The sequence below is a fragment of the Temnothorax curvispinosus genome, unplaced genomic scaffold (genome assembly GCF_003070985.1).
Source record: "Temnothorax curvispinosus isolate PA1 unplaced genomic scaffold, ASM307098v1 QBEX01008805.1, whole genome shotgun sequence".
Classification (NCBI taxonomy): domain Eukaryota; kingdom Metazoa; phylum Arthropoda; class Insecta; order Hymenoptera; family Formicidae; genus Temnothorax; species Temnothorax curvispinosus.
The window spans coordinates 38,428-56,479 of NW_020218585.1; the positions used below are offsets into that span (position 1 = coordinate 38,428).

At 48.3% G+C, this 18,052-nt stretch overlaps 1 protein-coding gene across 1 annotated transcript in view; it reads right to left on the reverse strand.

The window, feature by feature from the left end:
• LOC112458315 (roundabout homolog 2-like) overlaps positions 1-18,052 on the reverse strand; it is a gene marked incomplete at its 5' end in the record, with an annotated part of 65,130 nt that overhangs the window by 5,177 nt on the left and 41,901 nt on the right. Inside the window, 4 exons of the mRNA XM_025021897.1 lie at positions 434-714; positions 1,917-2,183; positions 3,417-3,547; positions 7,292-7,445. Coding sequence (XP_024877665.1) covers positions 434-714; positions 1,917-2,183; positions 3,417-3,547; positions 7,292-7,445 — 833 coding nt within the window. The remainder of the gene's footprint in view (positions 1-433; positions 715-1,916; positions 2,184-3,416; positions 3,548-7,291; positions 7,446-18,052) is intronic.

The following is an 18,052-nucleotide window of genomic DNA, read 5'->3' on the forward strand; positions in this document are numbered from 1 at the left end:
AACGGAAAGATGGAGAGGGAGGGGGGAATGATATAAATATGTATCGAGAAAATGAACCACTTAATGTGCGTGCTCGCCTCTCTCACACGGACAGATTTATCTTGCCCGTATATTTTAAACTGTTGCGCGTCCCGTTCAGCACGTGACTTTCATTGTCCTACGCGTGGACGCGCACGATTCAGTAGATCACGCATGATTACTGCCAGCTTGTAATATATGGCCTGTTCTTTTTTAGCTGAACTTCTTTGCACGGTTCATCTTTTCCCTTTTTCTTTTCACGTTGGAGAGAAAGCGTGCGAGAAATTCAACTAAAAAGAACAAACCTATTGTAACGTCGTGGTATACGAAAGGAAAAAAAAGCCGTGACGTTGATCGGGAAGATTTTCAGGATCGTGCGCGACCGTCGAGACGTGGATTACAAGGGTTTACGTACCTGAAGAAATACGGTCGCGGTGCTGGCGCCGGCCTGACTAATGGCGCTGCACACGTAGTGGCCCTCGTCCTTCCTGACGGCGCCCTTGATACTCAGACTTCCGTCTTCCGTGACGGTGTAATGGCTTTGATACGTGTGGCCGGGAAACATTAGCTCCTGAGAACCCTCCCGGGTCCAAAATATCGACGGCTTCGGGGCGCCTCGCGCCGCGCACGAGAAGGCGACGTCGGTGCCGGCGTTTACCGTCTCGTCCTTGGGGAAGTTGGTGAATACCGGCCTCGCTGTGACAAACGGCTCGATTTGGACACGTCTCTCGTCGTACATTTAACGGTAAAAGTGCTCGATTAATCCTTAATCGATAATACAAACTAATCCTCGAGTAAATAACATGCAAATTTTACGAGGTTTATCGCATGATTTTATTGCCCGTTTAAATGCGAATTTATTGATTACTATACAGAGAATTTTTTCTTAGAATTTATCTTGAAAATCATGGTAGTTGTGGGACAACATGTATTATAAAGAATTTCATGCGAGCTGTTCTGATTAATATCTACCATAATAAAAATATTAATATTTATTACAATAAAATATAAAACATGTTTGACTAATTTTACTAAAATATGTACTAATTTCAGTAATTTTTCCAAAATTAACAAAATTACTAATCTGCTTGGTAATTTTTATTACGTTGTTTGTAAAATGTCCGTTGTATATTTCAAAAATTCCTATCGTTACCAATAATATTTGATTGATTGCCAAGTTGTCCCAAGTTTGTAGTGAATTTAACGGAAAAATGTAACGAAAAATTCCCTCCGTGTAGAGAATGTCGAATGTCGAAGGACTTTAAAAAAGCGACGGAAATATTGAACATCCTGTATCCTCCGTCTGTCTTAATTATTTACAGCTGATGTAAAATTAATCGGCTGGAGCTAAATTTGTGTTAAACTTCATAATTGTATTAGAATGGATTACGGGATTACGAGACAGAATTTAATTTTCTAATTTCTCGTTTAAATAAAGATACATTTTGAGAAAAGAGGAGACATACATGATCGACGATAATGTTACCGATTATATATATGACATATGACTGTTCGGAATTCATCTCGCTCGCTTGAGCGTAAAGTTTGGGCTGTCTGACTGTAATACCGTGTCCATCGTGGATCCCCCCTATTTCGCGTATACTCCGGGGCCGATTGCTCAACAACATGTTCGAATTTTCCAAGCCGCAGATTCGATTTCGTGTCGAAGCCAGGCGCAAAAGTCGACATCCGACAGGATGCACATTGCGGGGTTTGATATGCGGTGATAATGCGCGTCCGCCCTCCTCCCTCTCTCTCTCTCTGGCACCCCCTTCACTCGTCATGATAATCGTACACCGGGCGCGTAATTAATTTCACGGTCGAGCGGATCCTCTCGAGCGCGCGCAGAGGGGCGAAGAGACGGGGGAGAAAGTGACAGAGGGAGGATTAGTACTCACAGTGCACGGTAAGAGTGGCGCTCGCTGATATCGCCCCGACGCCGTTCTCCGCGTCGCAGATGTACGTCCCCTGGTCCTGGGGGTTCACCCGCTCGATGTGTAAACTTTTGTCGTTCAGAATGTGCGCCCGGCCTATCGGCATCTTGCCGTCGTTCCGACGCCACAGAATCTCCGGCTCCGGGTCGCCGCCCACCCTGCAGGCGAACTCCGCCGTCTGATCCGTGAGGATCGTCTGGTTCGACGGCATGGCCAGGAAGAACGGCTTCACTGCGAAGACAGAAGCGAGGATTTGGTTGGAAAATCCCGATAGCGCCGGGAAAGGGGGGCGGGGGAGGGGGAAGGGTCTGGTGTGTATCCCGAATTACGGCCCGTGGCTTTTCAACGGGATTCCGAACGGCTCCGTGGTTACAAATTGGGCACGTGGACGTTATTTATTTAACGCCGTTTAGTTACCGGTGCGCGATCGATCGACCGGTTCGAAAGAACAACATTTTAGTGATAAAATGATGAGTAGAATTAATAAAAGCATTATATTAATAATGACGTTACGAATAAATGATTCTTGCTCAAAATCAAAAGCTCGGCGATAAACTATTCGTTCTCATAATACACGAAAATAAATTATTCCCTGCAAAATTAGGACAATATCGAAGAGACGACAAGCTAAAAATAATAACACAACCCAGGCAGCAAGCTGACGTTATTTGTCGTTACTTTCTGATGACATTTTGACGTTAAAATGTCGACAAATAACGTCAGCTTGCTGCCTGGGTTGCGTTCCCATTTTTAGCTTATGGTCTTTTCGATATTGTTCTACGAGTGACAATTGATTATGTCACGTACGTACACGGAGAGAAATTTCTCTTAAAATTTACCCTGAAATCATGGTAGTTCTGAGACAACACGTATCACCAAGAATTTTATGCGAGCTATTCTGATTAATATCTACCATAATAAAAAATATTAATATCTATTACATTAAAATATAAAATATGTTTGATTAATTTTACTAAAAAATATCTAGGAAATTTTAATAATTTTTCAAAATTTACCAATTTGCTTGGTAATTTTTATCACGTTGTTTGTAAAATGTCTTTTGTATATTTTAAAAATTTCTTGCTTGCCAAGTTGTCCCAAGTTTGTAGTGAATTTAAGGGTAAAATATAACAAAAAATTCTCTCCGTGTATGTACAACAGTTAAAGTTGAATAACGCTGCCGGCAAAATGTAAAAGCTGATACTTTAACCACCAACTTTCCCTCGAATATTTCACCCAAATTTGAGATTTCAGGCAGCTACGCTAGACGGAACAGTACTTATCGGACAATCAGGATTAGCGTTAAGTGCGGCGCTAAACCGAGCTAAGCTCGATGATGTCTACGAATCCGTGCTTGGGCCCTCTTAGCCCTGATCGTGCAAAGGGATGCGGGGAGGAGGAAAGGGGAGGGGAGGGGAGGGAAACGAGGCACGTTCGTGTTACGAGCTTTCGCTTAATGCTTACCGTGAACCGTGAGAACCGCTATCGCGGACTCCTTGATGCCGACCATGTTTTCGGCGATGCACTGGTACTTGCCCTGGTCGGTCGGCCTCACGTCGGATATCATTAGGTTACCCCCGTCCACCAGGGTTATCCTGAAACGGTCGATGAACGATTAATCAGAAACCGCGCGCGACGTCTCTCACTCGATAAGAGCGACGACGACGAGAATTACGACGATTAATTTCCGCCCGCGGAGATCGACGGCCTCTTTAAGCGCCGCGCCGCGAGCATCGTCGGGCGAGTAGACGTAAATAGTCCAGTAATGTTTCCCCATATACATCACGTTATCACATCATATATTTATTATCGTAATGCATTATATTATCGTATTACGTTACCCCAAGTTTCCGCAACTTGAGACACCGGGCGGCGGCGCGGGTGGGGGAGATCGTTTTTCGCGCGAACTGTCGCGCGAGACAATTTCGCGAGCACCCCGTATGTTAATCGTTCCGTTCCAGGAGACGCAGTTTGTCTTACCCGACCCGTTCCGTCGCCGAGAGGAGAGGAACTTTCGAGAACGAGCGCGCGTTTTCGCACGCGCTTTTGCCCGCCCCCCCCGTCTCTCCCGCACCCTTCGCCCTCTCGCCACCGTCCCCGATATTATTTATGCGAGGGAATAAGGCGCGCGAAGGCGCGCGTACTCAAGGCTGCGTACTTGACATTCCCGAGCCGTTCCTTATATCCCCGAGGGATCGGTTCTTCCCCGCGTCGGCGGTCGCGAGATTAAACGGCCGTCTCGTTGAAGGGGTGGCACATGCACAATATCGCGCGTATGGAGAACGGGCGCTCGCGACGACGCGAATCGATCGATAGCTCTCGATCGCGCTCTCTAATTTATAGTGTCAATTAATTTTCGCGTCGGTGGTGCTCGATTACCTCCCCCCGTTCCTCCTGCCCTCCCCCCTTTCGTGCCCCATTTGATCTGCTGCTCTCTCCTCTCCTCACCACACGACCATTCTTCCATCGCTCTCCGTGTCCCGTTTTACCACCGTTTCGAGCGCCGCTTCGAGAAGAGGAGAGAGAGAGAAGAGAGAAGAGAGCAGAGGAGAGAAGCGCGGTCTCGGCGTTCCGATACGGTCGGATTTAATTCCTATCGGTTGTCCTAATTTATCGCGGCTTCGGGCTTCCATCGGTAAATCCGGCGCGGGGACGGATGGTGGTGATGGAGGAGGAGAAACAAGGGGGGGAGAGGAAGTAAGGGGGAAACGGGAGGAGACGGGGGTTTCCGCGGGCCGCCGCAACGGAGGAGAGTACCCTATTGATCGAGACGAAGGAGAGGAAAATAGCCGTCGAAACGAGCGAGCGAATGAACGAGCGTGTGCGAGTTCCCGTTTCGTTTCGTTTCGTTTCGTTTTCGAGGCGCGAGGGACCTCGTCGTCGGGGAGAGAAAAAAAATGTCTCCATTCTCGGTTTCCGTCGGCTTTGCGCCTCCGCCCCCTTGGAAATCCGAAAGGAACAGAGGAGAGAAAAAAGGGAAAATCGTATGTCACGTGCTCCCGGGTCAAAACGTGGATACCGCCGCGTCCCATAGAGGACGGAAATCCATAAAAGAAAGAAAGGAGTGTGCCGGGATCCCCGAGAGCGTTAAGCCAACGTGTACAATACGGTGTAAAGCGACGGGTGTAAATGGAAGTAATTACGTGAAATTACGTGAAATAGAGGAAAACCGAACCGTGCGCGGCGATAACATTCCGCGAGTGACGAAACAACGCGGGAATAAAAATCGCAGCGGAGCTAATCAATTAATAATTTATTAAGTCGATAAATTACCCTCAACTTTTTATACTCCGCGTTCTCGCGCTGAAACATCGCAGATAAATTTCTCCTTAATCCCCATGTTTTTTTTTCTTCATCGCGCATTGGAGAACTTTGGTAATAAGAGTCCTTTTTTTATTCTTATCTCCAGACGGAGTTTCGCCGATCGGAAGGGAGGTCGCGCGAGGGTTTGCGCCGACATTCCCTCCTGAGAAGAAGAGAGAGACGACGCAACGAGAAGGGGGCGAGATCGCGGCGCGAAAAAAACTAAGAGGCGTTCAGCGCCCCATGAAAGTTTGATCGAGTCGATCCACGGGGATTCGGGGGAGAAAAAAATCACCCGTTCCGAGATACGAATGGCAAGAGGCGGAGGAGCGCGCGGAAGTGCGCGCGGGTCGTTACAACGAGGTGGCTCGCGCAAGCGTACGCTTAAAAGCTTGATCCTGGAGGAAGAGGGAACGCGAGAAAGAGAAAGCCAGTGTGAGAGAGAGGAGGAAGAGGGACGGACACGGAGGAAGAGGGAGGAAAGGTAAAATTCGTACCCCGCCGAATTTATGCGTCGATTCCTAACACCGGATCTTGAGTTGCGAGTCTCCCGAGTCTGTTTCTCGGTTCGGTTACACACGCTTTCGGATAGCGCAATCATTGGGAACAACAAGTAGGCAAATACGGGGCACTTCCTCTCGCAATTCCGCGCTTTATTATATGTACCTACAATACATCGAATATCATTGTATGATTTATTAAAACCGATAAGCCTCAGCGGGAAATTTTATTGACACGTCGCGCAATGGATTTACTTCCGATTGATGAAAATATTATCAGCGACGGAGTTAAATACAGAAATATTCAATTCGCGTCATTGAGCGCCCGCAAATAGAAACTGATGATGTTTAAATCCGAGCCGATAAATGCAGTAATTTAATCTTCCGGCTCTTTTTTCATTTTAATTACAAAATAAACGTGTAATAGAGAGACTATATGATACGTTTAGATATTACGTTTTAATCTGTAGGAAAGGATATTTTAATGTGCAACCGATCGACGAGTCGTGGTGTCGAGAAGAATCTTCGGTCCATCTTCATGAGGAACCTACGCTTGAACCGAGACTTCGAAAAAGCGAAGGCGAGATAACCGTCCGTATTCGCGTTGGTGCGGCGGTGTTTGATATGATTTTTTTGTTCCGGCGACGTCCCTTTTACCGCGGCGCGTCGCTGTTAGAATTAAGTTAATCCGGAGTTCCATCTCTCTCCTCCCTCTCTACCCTTTTGCACCCTCTCTCTCTCTCTCTCGTCTATAAAAGTAGATTACCCGGCCGTAATCCCGCGAGCATAAAAGTTGCTCTTACTGCTGCGAGACATTATTGCGTGTGGAGAGACACACAGGGCAAAATTCCCGTATAGGCGCTTCCTCATACGTACCGGCGCGGTGCGACGTTGCAATTTAATCGGGAATGGGCGAGTTTGAAGCGGATGCGACGGCGGATGCGCTCGCGCTTTTAAAGGGCTCGCAAATTGCGAACGGGAGAGGTATATTTATTATTGTTTTACCATTCGTTCGAGGTACCCAAGTGACAAGATCGAATTAATCGCCATACCGCGGCCGAGCGAACGAAGCGCGCGTCAAAACACTCCGCGCTTATTTTCGGGTGGATTTAATTTCCCGCTATTTACTTGCTTATGTTTATCGCAGCGGTCGCACGGTTCTCTCTTCGCGCAGTTTATTTATTAACATTGCAACATTCGGTGTAACCATCTGAACCGTCCGTCTCGTCCGCTCAGCGCTAACGACTCGGACGACAATCGGACAAAGGTATAGGAAGAAGCAAAAGGAAGCTCCGCGGCTTAAAATCATTTTCACGCGGCAGCTGCTGCACCGAATTTACGGCGACGGGGCCTCGGCCGTGGCCCGTGATGGTCTCTCCACGCCGACAAAATAGTCGACCCCGCATTTAATCATTACCGCTTTTTCGCTTCGCGTCGGGCGTGCAATTTCGTTGCGTTTTCGGCCGTCGCCGTCGTCGCGGTGTGTCAGACGAAATTCAAAGGGACCAGGACCCGCGGGTCACAAAGAAAGCTCACCGTTTTGTCGCTTCCAGGTCTATTATGTGACCGTTCCTCTTCCAATGGAGGGTCGGCTCCGGATGGCCGCGAGGCGGTCCGCACTCCAGCAAAGCCGTCTCCCCGGCGGCGACCCTCGTGTTCTGCGGCTCCGCGCGGAACTCATCCCGCAGCACTGCAACAGACAACAACCCGTCACGATGATGCACCGTTGCATTACAAAAGACACTACGTTGCCAGTCGTCCGTCTGGGAAGCGGACAATACTTCCCCGCGCGCAACTGGGACAACAGGGAGAGACGTGACAACAAGGGGAGCGAAAGAGCGCTTGTACTTTTTGTTTCTTTTTTTTTATTTTTTTTTCAGACGGACGGAAGTAGGGCATTCTTACATTTATATTTTTTCCATCCTTTATTATCAAAGTCATTTTATTGAAATCATTTTGATATCGACTTAATCCCTGAGGGTGTCATAACTACGTTCGGTTTGAAGCGCGCTCTGAAGTTTTAACAAGCTTTCACAAAAGTCATCCGATTTTTCACTCGTGTACCGCGAGCGCGGAACTAGGACAAACTAAAATGAATTTCAAATACCCCGCGATGGGTCCGGGGAAACAACTGGAAAAAAAAAGAGACATATTCTTGGGTGACCGGGACGTCTCGTTATTCTAGTCGGATCTCATGTGTGAATAATTCTCTGTTGAAATCGCAGAGCGCGCCGCAATATTTTAATTCAATTTTTCGGTAACGTTCATTTACGTTTCAGAAACTCCACTTTCGATAAAGTCTCTCAAGATTTCTATAAAATTACTTGGACAGGGTTCAGATAAGGAAACTCAAACAGCAGCTATTTCGAATGGAGAATATTTCCAGAATACCCATGCGTCTTTAGAAATTTGTGTATGAAAAGAACTAGATGCCCTATTCAGTCTTTGTAAGAATACGGAGAGAGAGAGAGAGATGAATAAAAGCGTTTTATATATATTCTATAAATGTGAAAATATTTAGAAGTTGACATTTATTCCTCCGTTAACAGGAGAATTCTAAATCGGGGTCGCCCCGCATAGATTAAGGCTTATATTTGAATTGTAAACCAAAAGTTACAAAACTGCGCGATATAAGGGGAAACGGAGATGCATGCCATCGGGTGCATTGCCGGGTTAAGCGTGGAATGACTACGGAATGAGACTGCGAGAAACACGCAGCGTCAAGCACGAAGCCCGCCGCGTGTTGCCAGCCTGGAAGCTACGAATTGAAATTTGAGACAAACCGAGGGAAAGAGAACGAAAAAGGGAGAGTCGGTAGAATGAGAGAGAGGCGGGGGAGGGGGAGAGAAAGAGAGAGAGAGAGCTCTCGACAGAAGAAAGGTCGCTTTCATAGACGGCAAGGACGGTTTGAAAAACGTGGGTCGCTATCTCAGGTCCCGAGACCCTAACGATTCCGACGGTGAATCAAATGTAACGCAATTTCTCAGAAAACGAGGGGGGGGGGGAGGGAGATAAAGGGATCGACTCCGTCCTCGAGTCCACGTAGTCCGCCTCTCTCGGTCCCGGGTCCAGCTTTCAACCCCTTTCGCCGTGTCGCAGTGGCACTCTGTAAACTTTCCCCGGGAGTGACGTGAGCGCAGGAGAGGTCGGGACCCACCCTCCTCCTCCACTCCTCTCCTCTCTTCTCCTCTCCTCGCGTCCTTTGCTCTTCCAATCCTCCGCGGTCCGCTGTGTGTACCTTATACGGTATATACCGAATTCACGTGAATCCCATAGGCTACGCGCGCGCACGCGGCAACGTGAAAAATGAGGATTGCGCCCCCGTGGGCCAAGTATACGTCACGTAAATAGGTACACGGTGCATACGGAATCAGGATCAGGATCGGGATCAGGCGCGCTCTTTATAGCCTGGGGTTTTCCGGATTATTCGAGGCTCCTACTGTCTCAATCTAAAAGGATATAAGATAGCGAGTGGATAAATGCGCATGCGAAATGGGAGCGCAAAACGGCTTTCTAGAATCGATTACGGCAATTGCGAGACACTGAATTTATTTCTTCTCCAAATAGGAGAATTGTAATGGAATTGTAATGGAATTATTTAAGCGTGTGTTTAACGATCTAACAATTACTGTTTCTTTTTTTATTAAACGGAAAATATTGCCTTATGTCAACTACAGTGTTATATTTCTGTACCTTTATAGAGATAAAGAATCGCATTTTCAGTTTATTTCCGGTCAAAATGGAGTTAATACATTTTTCAATATACCAGGAGCTTACGGTAAAGCGTCTTATATCTATTATTACTAGTTCCTAAGATATATATACATTGGAAAAAGTTATATCGAAAATTTTTATAGTACCTTAATTTTAGTCAGGTACAGCACGTATTGGCGGATGTGCTATTAAACATTCAGTTATTGTATACTTAATTAAAAACTCAATAAATCAAAAAAGTCGCCACTTTTATTTTGTATCTAAAAAAAAAATACACCACTTTCCTACTAAAAACTTTAACCTTGTTACCTCTAAATTCACGATAATGGAAATGCGATTCTTTACCTCTAAGATACAGATTTATGATTTATATTTATCTGCTACACTTTACCGTCGCTTCTCTGTGATTTCCTGAAGTAAAAAAAAGAACTGGGCGAATTAAGTACTAATAAAAGGCAGTCGTAACTCCGCGCGGTATCTTTTTAAATCTTCATTGCCGTGTCTAGACTACCGATATGACATATGCAGATTAAGATCTTATTGGAGTCGTTCTCATTAGCGCCGGTCTCCGCTACTTTTTTGCGCGACAGCGCGCATTTTACGGGCGGTCATCGTCGGCCGGGCGGGCGGAGCGGAGCGCGCGCGGTGAAGAAAATCTCAATCTCGCGTCGCGGATCTCGTTTACATTTGCATAGAGCGGGACTCTCGAATCGATAATGTGACACGGTCGGGCGGTGCGCGCGCGAATGTCGCGACATTACACGGGGCGCGCGCGTATCGGAGCCGCGGGGCTAAAATTAGACCGCGCGGCAGCAAAATTATCTGGTCGTGTATACTACGTATCCGTGCCCGCATTTACATAGGAATAGCGCGCGCGTAAGGAGCCGCTTTATTTATGCCGCGAGCGCCGAACCGCGCGCGCCGTTTGTTGTCACGCGATCCCCGGCTCTCGGCGCGGGAGAGACGCTCGCACACCCCTATATACCCGCCGCCGTCTCGCGTGGCATTTCTGGTCCTGGTTCGGGGACGAAAACGGCAAATGGTCGGCGCGAAACCACGTACGGGAATTAACTCGCGCCGCGGCCGGTTGCGATTTACTGATCGCGCCGAAAGGCTTCCCTCTGCGAGAGCGAGAGAGAGAGAGAGAGAGAGAGAGAGACGCGCGTCTCCCTACGCGAGCGATCGATATCATCGCAGCACTCCCGGGCATCCCGCCGCCGAATCCCCGAGTGTGTTTTCTGTGCCAACGACCGCGCATAATCGATACTTCACAGTTCGAGCCGCAGAGAGGAGAGTAAAAAAAAAAAGAGAGAGAATCAAAAGAGAAATCATTTTATCGGTCGCGTCGGAAGCGCGCCGTTCCTACAATCGGCATGCGAACGCACACCGCGACCACATATCCCGGCGTCGCGGATCGTTAGCCGCCGTAAACTACACACGCACGTTGTACGTCTCTACTCGATACACGCACAGGATAGACCGGGGAAGTAAACGCGTATATACACGGAGGGCTCACGCACATCGCCACTTCCCTTCCGTGTAATGCCGTTAATTTGGTATTGTAGGCGATCGTGGCTAATGGTTTCCAGCCGGGAGCGGAGTATCGACCAAATTTCGATGACGCCGTATTATCATCGTGCTGAATGCGCTTTAATGAAGCGTGGATCCAGTCGTATAACGAATGTCTAACGATCACCGGCCCAATTGTGGAACAAGAAATCGGCGACATCGTCGCGCAACCACGGGCGAGCGAGCGTGTCACTTTCGCCGAAATGTTTAGACGGCGGAGCGAAACTTCGTCAAGGGGGTCGTTGGTCAAGAAGAAACGTGTCGCGAAACAAAGGGGCGAAACGGCCAAACTTTGGCACTATTAGCGCCGACGAGACACGGGGTGTTTCGCGCGGTTTCACGGGCTTTCTATGGGAAATCAACGATCCTCTCCCGGGACTACGATCCTACTTGGTTTAAACTTGCCCAGGTCGATTTTTAAAGCAAATATTAGGATACGAATACCTTCGCGAATCGTAAGCGGATTCTTTAACTTCACTTCATCTCATTTTATGCAATGTAAATATATTAAATATTTGATGGCAAAATTGCAAGAAATATGCAGACGTTTAACTTTGTCAATCAAAAATTACTTTTTATCGTTAAAAATAAAAATGTGAAAATAAAAATTCGATTTCTCTAGATATTCTAATATCTCATAATGTCTCACTATTTTTAACATAAGAATTGATAATGTGAAGGTACTAAAAAATTTAATGTCAAAAATTGCAAGAAATAAGCAAACGATTAACTTCTCGCCAAACAAAAATTATTTTTTCATATTTCAAAGAAATTGTTGGAAAATAAAATGTGAGGATAAACATTCGATTTGTAATATTCTAATAGCTCATAATGTCTCACTATTTTTAACATAAAAATTCATAATGTTCTGACATGTTAAAACATCCTTTCATGAGCGAGCCATTTCGAAGAGCAGCTTCCCTCTTGCACGATCGCCGGGGTCCAATTAGCTCGAGATACGCGTCTCCGTTTGCGGTATCGGCGATCGCACTCATCAACGTCCGTCACGTCGCTTTCGGTCCCTCGTTCGCAGGATAATTCCAGTCGGGCAATTACTTAGTCGGCCATTCGTCGGCGTTACGTTAAGCGCTCGAACGGACGTCATCGTCCGACTCTCTCTCTCTTTCTCTCTCTTCCCCTCTCCTTCTCTCACGCTCATCCTCTCTCTAATTGAGCCTGAATGGCGGGCTCGAGATATCGCGCTAATAGCACCTAAAGCTCCTTGCTTTTCGTTAAAGTCTTTCGAGCACGATGATTCCTGCCCGCCGCGCCGCCGGCGGGAGACTGTTTCCGCGTGTTTTTCCTTCTCTCTCTCTCTCTCTCCCCCTCTCTCTATCTCTCTCTCTCTTTCGCGAGCAAACGCTGGGCGGAAGTTAAAGACGCTAGTTGCCGGCAGTTGGTGGCGAGTGAGTCGCTCCGGCGAAATCTAATCCAAGTTTATACGTGCTTCCAGTCCAATTAGGTACAAGTAGGCACCGGAGCGCGAGGCAACAGCGGCGGCGGCGGCAGCGACGGGGCGGTTGCCGCGTCGTCGTCTTGGGACGCGATCCACGTTTCCGTAATAACGACGTTTACGCGACGAGGGGATGGGCGAGGGGGAGTGGGAGGAAAACTGCGCGCGTGTACGCGAGTAAAGTGCGATGGGTTATCCCCCGGCGGGTACGAGCATTCGGTGCTTTAAAGCTCGTAAAGTTCGACAGTAACCGGCCCGCTCTTATTTCGTCGAACTTGGAAGTCTCGTCCGACTTTTCGTCGTCGTCCTCTCCTTCCCCGCGCGATTCCGTCTTTCCCCCTGCCGCCCTTTAATCCCCGGGCGCGCGCGCGCGACGATATTACACTCGCTATATAGTGTGTCGCATCAGCTGGGCGTAACGAGGCTCATCGTTTCTCGGTGAAAAGTTATCAACGGCCCTAACGACGAATCTGTTGGAACTGCGGCGGTACACTTTCAACGTAAAATCTCTTCTCAGCTAGTATTTTTCGCCGAAGCACGTTGTAATGCGCGGACACTTTATCCTCGAGTCGTTCCTTAACAAATTTTTAACAAAAGAAATTGTGCCTCGAAGTATCTCGCGAACTTTCGTTAAATTAAAATCCATCTGGAATTAAAAAAAAAAAAGGAGAAACGAGAGAGGAGAGGAAGGCTTCTGTCGTTTTATACACATTTCTGAAATTTAATGCCGAAGTATAATGCGTTATATTAAAACGTTAATATATAATAGCCATTTTATTCGCTTTTTCGCCAAATATGTAAAGTACCTTTGCATGATCTTCCCTGAAAAAAGGCTTAATAAATGGGGCTCTCACAAAGCGCCTTTTACATCTTAAAGTCGGTTTCTCAAAAAAACGATATCCCGGAGAAAACGAGCCGCCTGTCGCCGTTACTCTCTGCTGCCTCAACCTGTCGTCTTATTACTCTCTCGCTCTCCCCCACTCTCCGACATTCTCTGCGCCGCGCCGCCCCGCCGTTTCTTAACTACTCGTCCAAAGGGATAAGCGGTCGAGCCTTATCCTCCACGGTAATGAGACAGCGGGCGGTACTTGGAAACCCTTGCAACGAAAGGGAAAGAGAGCAGGGGGGAGGGCGAGTAGTGCGGCGCGTAAGCAAACGACCTCCAATTAACAGATGTTGGATTTGGAGCGAAAGAATTGAAGGGTCCTTCCTGCACTTCTGCGCCCCCGTTGTTCTACGCGCGCTACGGGCCAACTAATGAGAATGCCATGCACTCTTTTTGCGGAGCGAGCGGACGTGCGCGCACGTGCTCGTGACATACAGGGTGCGAGCAAAATCTGCGGCCCCCACACACACACTCACACACACACACCGCGCTCCGAAAGTTGGGGAAGGTTTTTGCGAATACGAAATGAGCGTCGCGCTTATCTCGCGCTTAACGCCGGGATTATCGTCACGCTCGAACGCCTCGCGAGGCGATTCTTCGTTGTCGGGAACCTCGCGCGTCTGCACTAGCGTGTAAATCTCAGGCGCGGGTGAGCTACGGCGGAGGAGCGTCGTGCTAATTTGCATTAATAAATAATATGAATATGCAGCGACGTCTGTAGTAATAATAGAATATCGATCGGTGCGATACCTGTTACGTCGCGATACACCCAGCTATTACTTATCGTTCCTCCCACGGGAAGTTTAACGCTACTCTCGCGACGATCGATGTATCTCGACACGACAAGAGGGGTAACTTCGGAGAGGAGGTATTTGCGGAGTCATGTTTACGCAAACTTGTCCCGTTCTTCCTTCCATTTTTTTTTTTGGTCGTTGTGCTCGTGCTACCTTCTTGCGAAGTTTCGTCGCGTGAGTTGCGGTACACGTTTTACTTACACCCTGTATACATAACGACGACGAAGACGAGGAGGAAGACGACGACGAGGAGGACATGAGCGAGTAGCTAGACGTCCAGGCATGTACGAGCGTAACCATCTGCGCGCGACAAGGGGGTCGGGGGAGACACGGAGCGCAACCCTCGTCGGTATACGGGTGTGGACCGAGAACCATCTAGGAACGCTTGTACTCCCTTGCTTGCCAGAATGCACGGCACTTGACCAGCTTGGAGAATCGAGAGGGAGAATCGCAGAGGAGAGAGACACGGAGAGAGGGAGACGCAAAGAGCAAAGGGAGAGAGAGAGAGAAAGGGAGCTCGAATATTGCTCGGACGCCGCGTAGCAAATGACGGGAATGTAACGACGAGAGAATAAAGCGTTCATCGGGATAACGGAGGATTCCAAGCGATCCGGTGCACCCCAAGGCCTCTACAAACCTCACATCAATCTTTTCCTTTCATCGATGGATCATACACGAGAGTGAGGCACGAGTTGCGTGCGTGCGCGATTATTTCCTCCGACATTCTATTATTTTTTCGATTATCTCGTTCTCTTTATTATTTGATTTAGCTCGTAGAATCCAAGTTAATCTTTTATAAATAATAGGCCAGATAAGAAACGTTCGTATACACAAGCCGGAGACATTTTAAATGAAGCATAATTTTCTCGTAGGCACACGACTCTCATATTCGTTGTATAAGAATGGGGGGACGCTAATTCTACTCGGGGGCGCTCTTTAACGTAGAATTACGCACAACTTTTAATTCCAAACGGGCGTGTTATGCACGCTTCGCGCAAATCAACGTCAACACGTCAAACGCCCACCGCGATGAAAGGGTTAATCGCTCACGTCGTAACATTTTGGCCCGCGCTTAGAGATGTATGTTTAGGCCCGTCGGTCGTGGCGTGCCGCGCTGATACAAACAACGGTCGCTTATTCTACATCGATCGCGGATATCGTGTTCGTTTATTTCCTTCCCAACTGCGATAAAGAATCTCGGGCTATATTTTCACGCAACCGCGCTCCGGAGTTGTACGGTGATATGCAGCGCTATCGCGTTATCCAACCGAGCAGCAAGAACGAGAACTTTCGAAGTCTGACTCTTAACCCTTTCCGGTTCAGCGGTTTCAATTTACGTCACCTACATTGTATCTTCTATACCGGAACCGACGTGGCGTTTAACTGCGGAGCTCTCGCAGGCGAGAGAGAGAGTCTTCGAATAACGAACTTTCACGTACACGAAACGCGCGAACACACGTACGTACAACTGGGGTTCACCCGAAATAGAGTACAGAAAAAATATTTGCGCACACCTTGAGAATCGATTCGCCGGAGATCAAATCCGCCAATTAGCGAGTAAACGGTCCTCGCTTGTGCAGCCGGGGCTTGCGCAACCGTTTGTTTAAAATCATTAGTGGCCCTCCTACCGGAGCGGAGCTCCGAGGCTTGCACACGAAACCCATCGTTAGTGGTTAGAGAAGGATCTGCGACTAACGGATCGCGCGCTACACTGTATTCCGGGTCCAATCCCCGGTCTTTATTTAACCGAAGTATCTGCTCCGGGGATTTGGGTCCCCGACGAACGAACGGGGTTAATTGAAAAATCCGCTCGCACGTGTCCGACGGCGTTACAAGTGTGAGATATTACCTCTTCTTGGCTCTATAATCGCGTTATATTCTCGATCCCGTCTCATTTGAATTCGTGAGCGCCGCGAGGACGAATCGAATCCGGGTTTCCGAGGATAAATCGCGGCGAAATCGAGGTGGATGAAGCACGGGTGAATTTTTTAAGTTGCCTTAAGCTAGAGCAACGACGAGATAACAGAGAGAGAGAGCCTTTTTAATAATTCACGAACGAGCGTGTTTCAGTACGAGGATTTTATGTTATAAAACGCGTCTCTCTCCTCTCCTCTCCTCTCCGTGACGCGCGCGCGCAGCGGCTGTCATTACGAGTATTACGACGAAGGGCGGTTGTTGTAAACGAAGTTACCCCGTGGAGAAGCTTGTGTGCGAGCTGAAAAATTTCCCGGGATGACCAAAGCATTCGCGAGAGATGAGAGCGCGCGCACGCGTAACGCCGGCCGGGCCTGCTATTTCTTAACGCGGATCATCGTCGTTGCCATGCGTCGCGGAAAAAGCCTCCTTTCCGGTCTGTATACGCACACAAACACACAAACACACACAGACACACACGCGCATACCGCGCCGTCTCGTAAATCTCCTCCGCGCGGCTTCCACCGCCGTGTGCGCGAAGAATAGCCCGCATTGAATGCTCGCATAAACGATATTTATCGGCGTCGCGTTCGACGATGTTCGCCGCGACAATCGAGCGGCCTCATATTTGTTCGCGTGCGTTAAAGCACCGTGGAAGATGTAGGTACTCGGGGCTCGTGTTTTATCCATTAGACGCCGCTATTGCGCATGGCGTGTCGTGAAAATATTCACGATCCAAAGCGGAGAGTGACGCGGCGACCGGATCCGAAGGCGGAATCGGAATTGATAAAACAAATTTTACTCGATATTTTTATTCTCTCCTCTCGCTGTTGTGTAAATAAAGAAAATACCGTTCCAATCAATTCGCGTTATCTTTAGCGGGCTATCGGAAAATAACTAAAAATATACAAAATGTAAAGCGATTTTTAGATTCGTTCGAACACAATCTGCTTTTATCAAAGTACCTTCTTTGCCTTAATATTTCATTTTTTTTTAAAGAGGCGCCGAGGGGAGAACGAAGCGGACGGACGTATCGAGTTAATGCTTTTAGACGACAATTTAATTCAATTGATACGCTTCCGGAATGGACTTCCGGAGACGGGCGGAGAGGAGATTAAAGAGGTACACGCGTGTACCGCTATATCTATACGTATAAGCGCTCATCGAGATGCTATTCAACGGCGCGCGCGAGATGCTGCACCGCGAGAAAGAATCGAATTGCGCTTCCTCCGCGCGAGTGCACCCACCGCACACGCCATCATCGGCGCGCATTCCATCCAGGCTCCCGAGTACGTGTATACGAGGCCGCGAACGCGAACCGAGTCGCTTTATACTCGCGCTACCGAGAGATAAAATGAGAGAGAGAGAGAGAGAGAGAGAGAGAGGAGGAGGAGGAGGAGGAAAAGGAAGGAGAGCATGCGGTACAGTCGTTCTCGAGCTAAGAGAGCGCGTACCATATTCGATATAATTAAAGTGCATAAATAAGCACAATGGTACAAGGAGACTCCGGCGGCCGGTCGGCGCGAGACGGTGCGCAGCGCAGCCTACCTATTCGCCGCCGAAGAGGTAGGCGAGCAAGAAAGGTAAGAGAGTATTCAATGCAAATGCCCGCGGAGAGTTTCTTCTTCGGCCGGCACGACCGCGTGCTGCGCCGAGATCTCTCTCTCTCTCCTCCTCCTCTTCTCCCCCCTGGGTCTTTCTTTCTTTCTTTCTCCGCTCGCTGCATCCGCGCGGCTACTACGCGTACATATACATACGTATACGTACGTACGTGGAGGCCCGTATACGGGCCGCGCGCGATACGCTCGATCGAGGAGGAGGCCCTGTGGGCGAACGCCTGCCTACCTGCACGCGCGTTATAAGCCACTCTCCACCGGAAGGCTATCGAATCTGGATTTATCTTCCTCCTCGATTTATACTTGCGCGCATTACTCTCTCACACATACACATACACACACACACACACA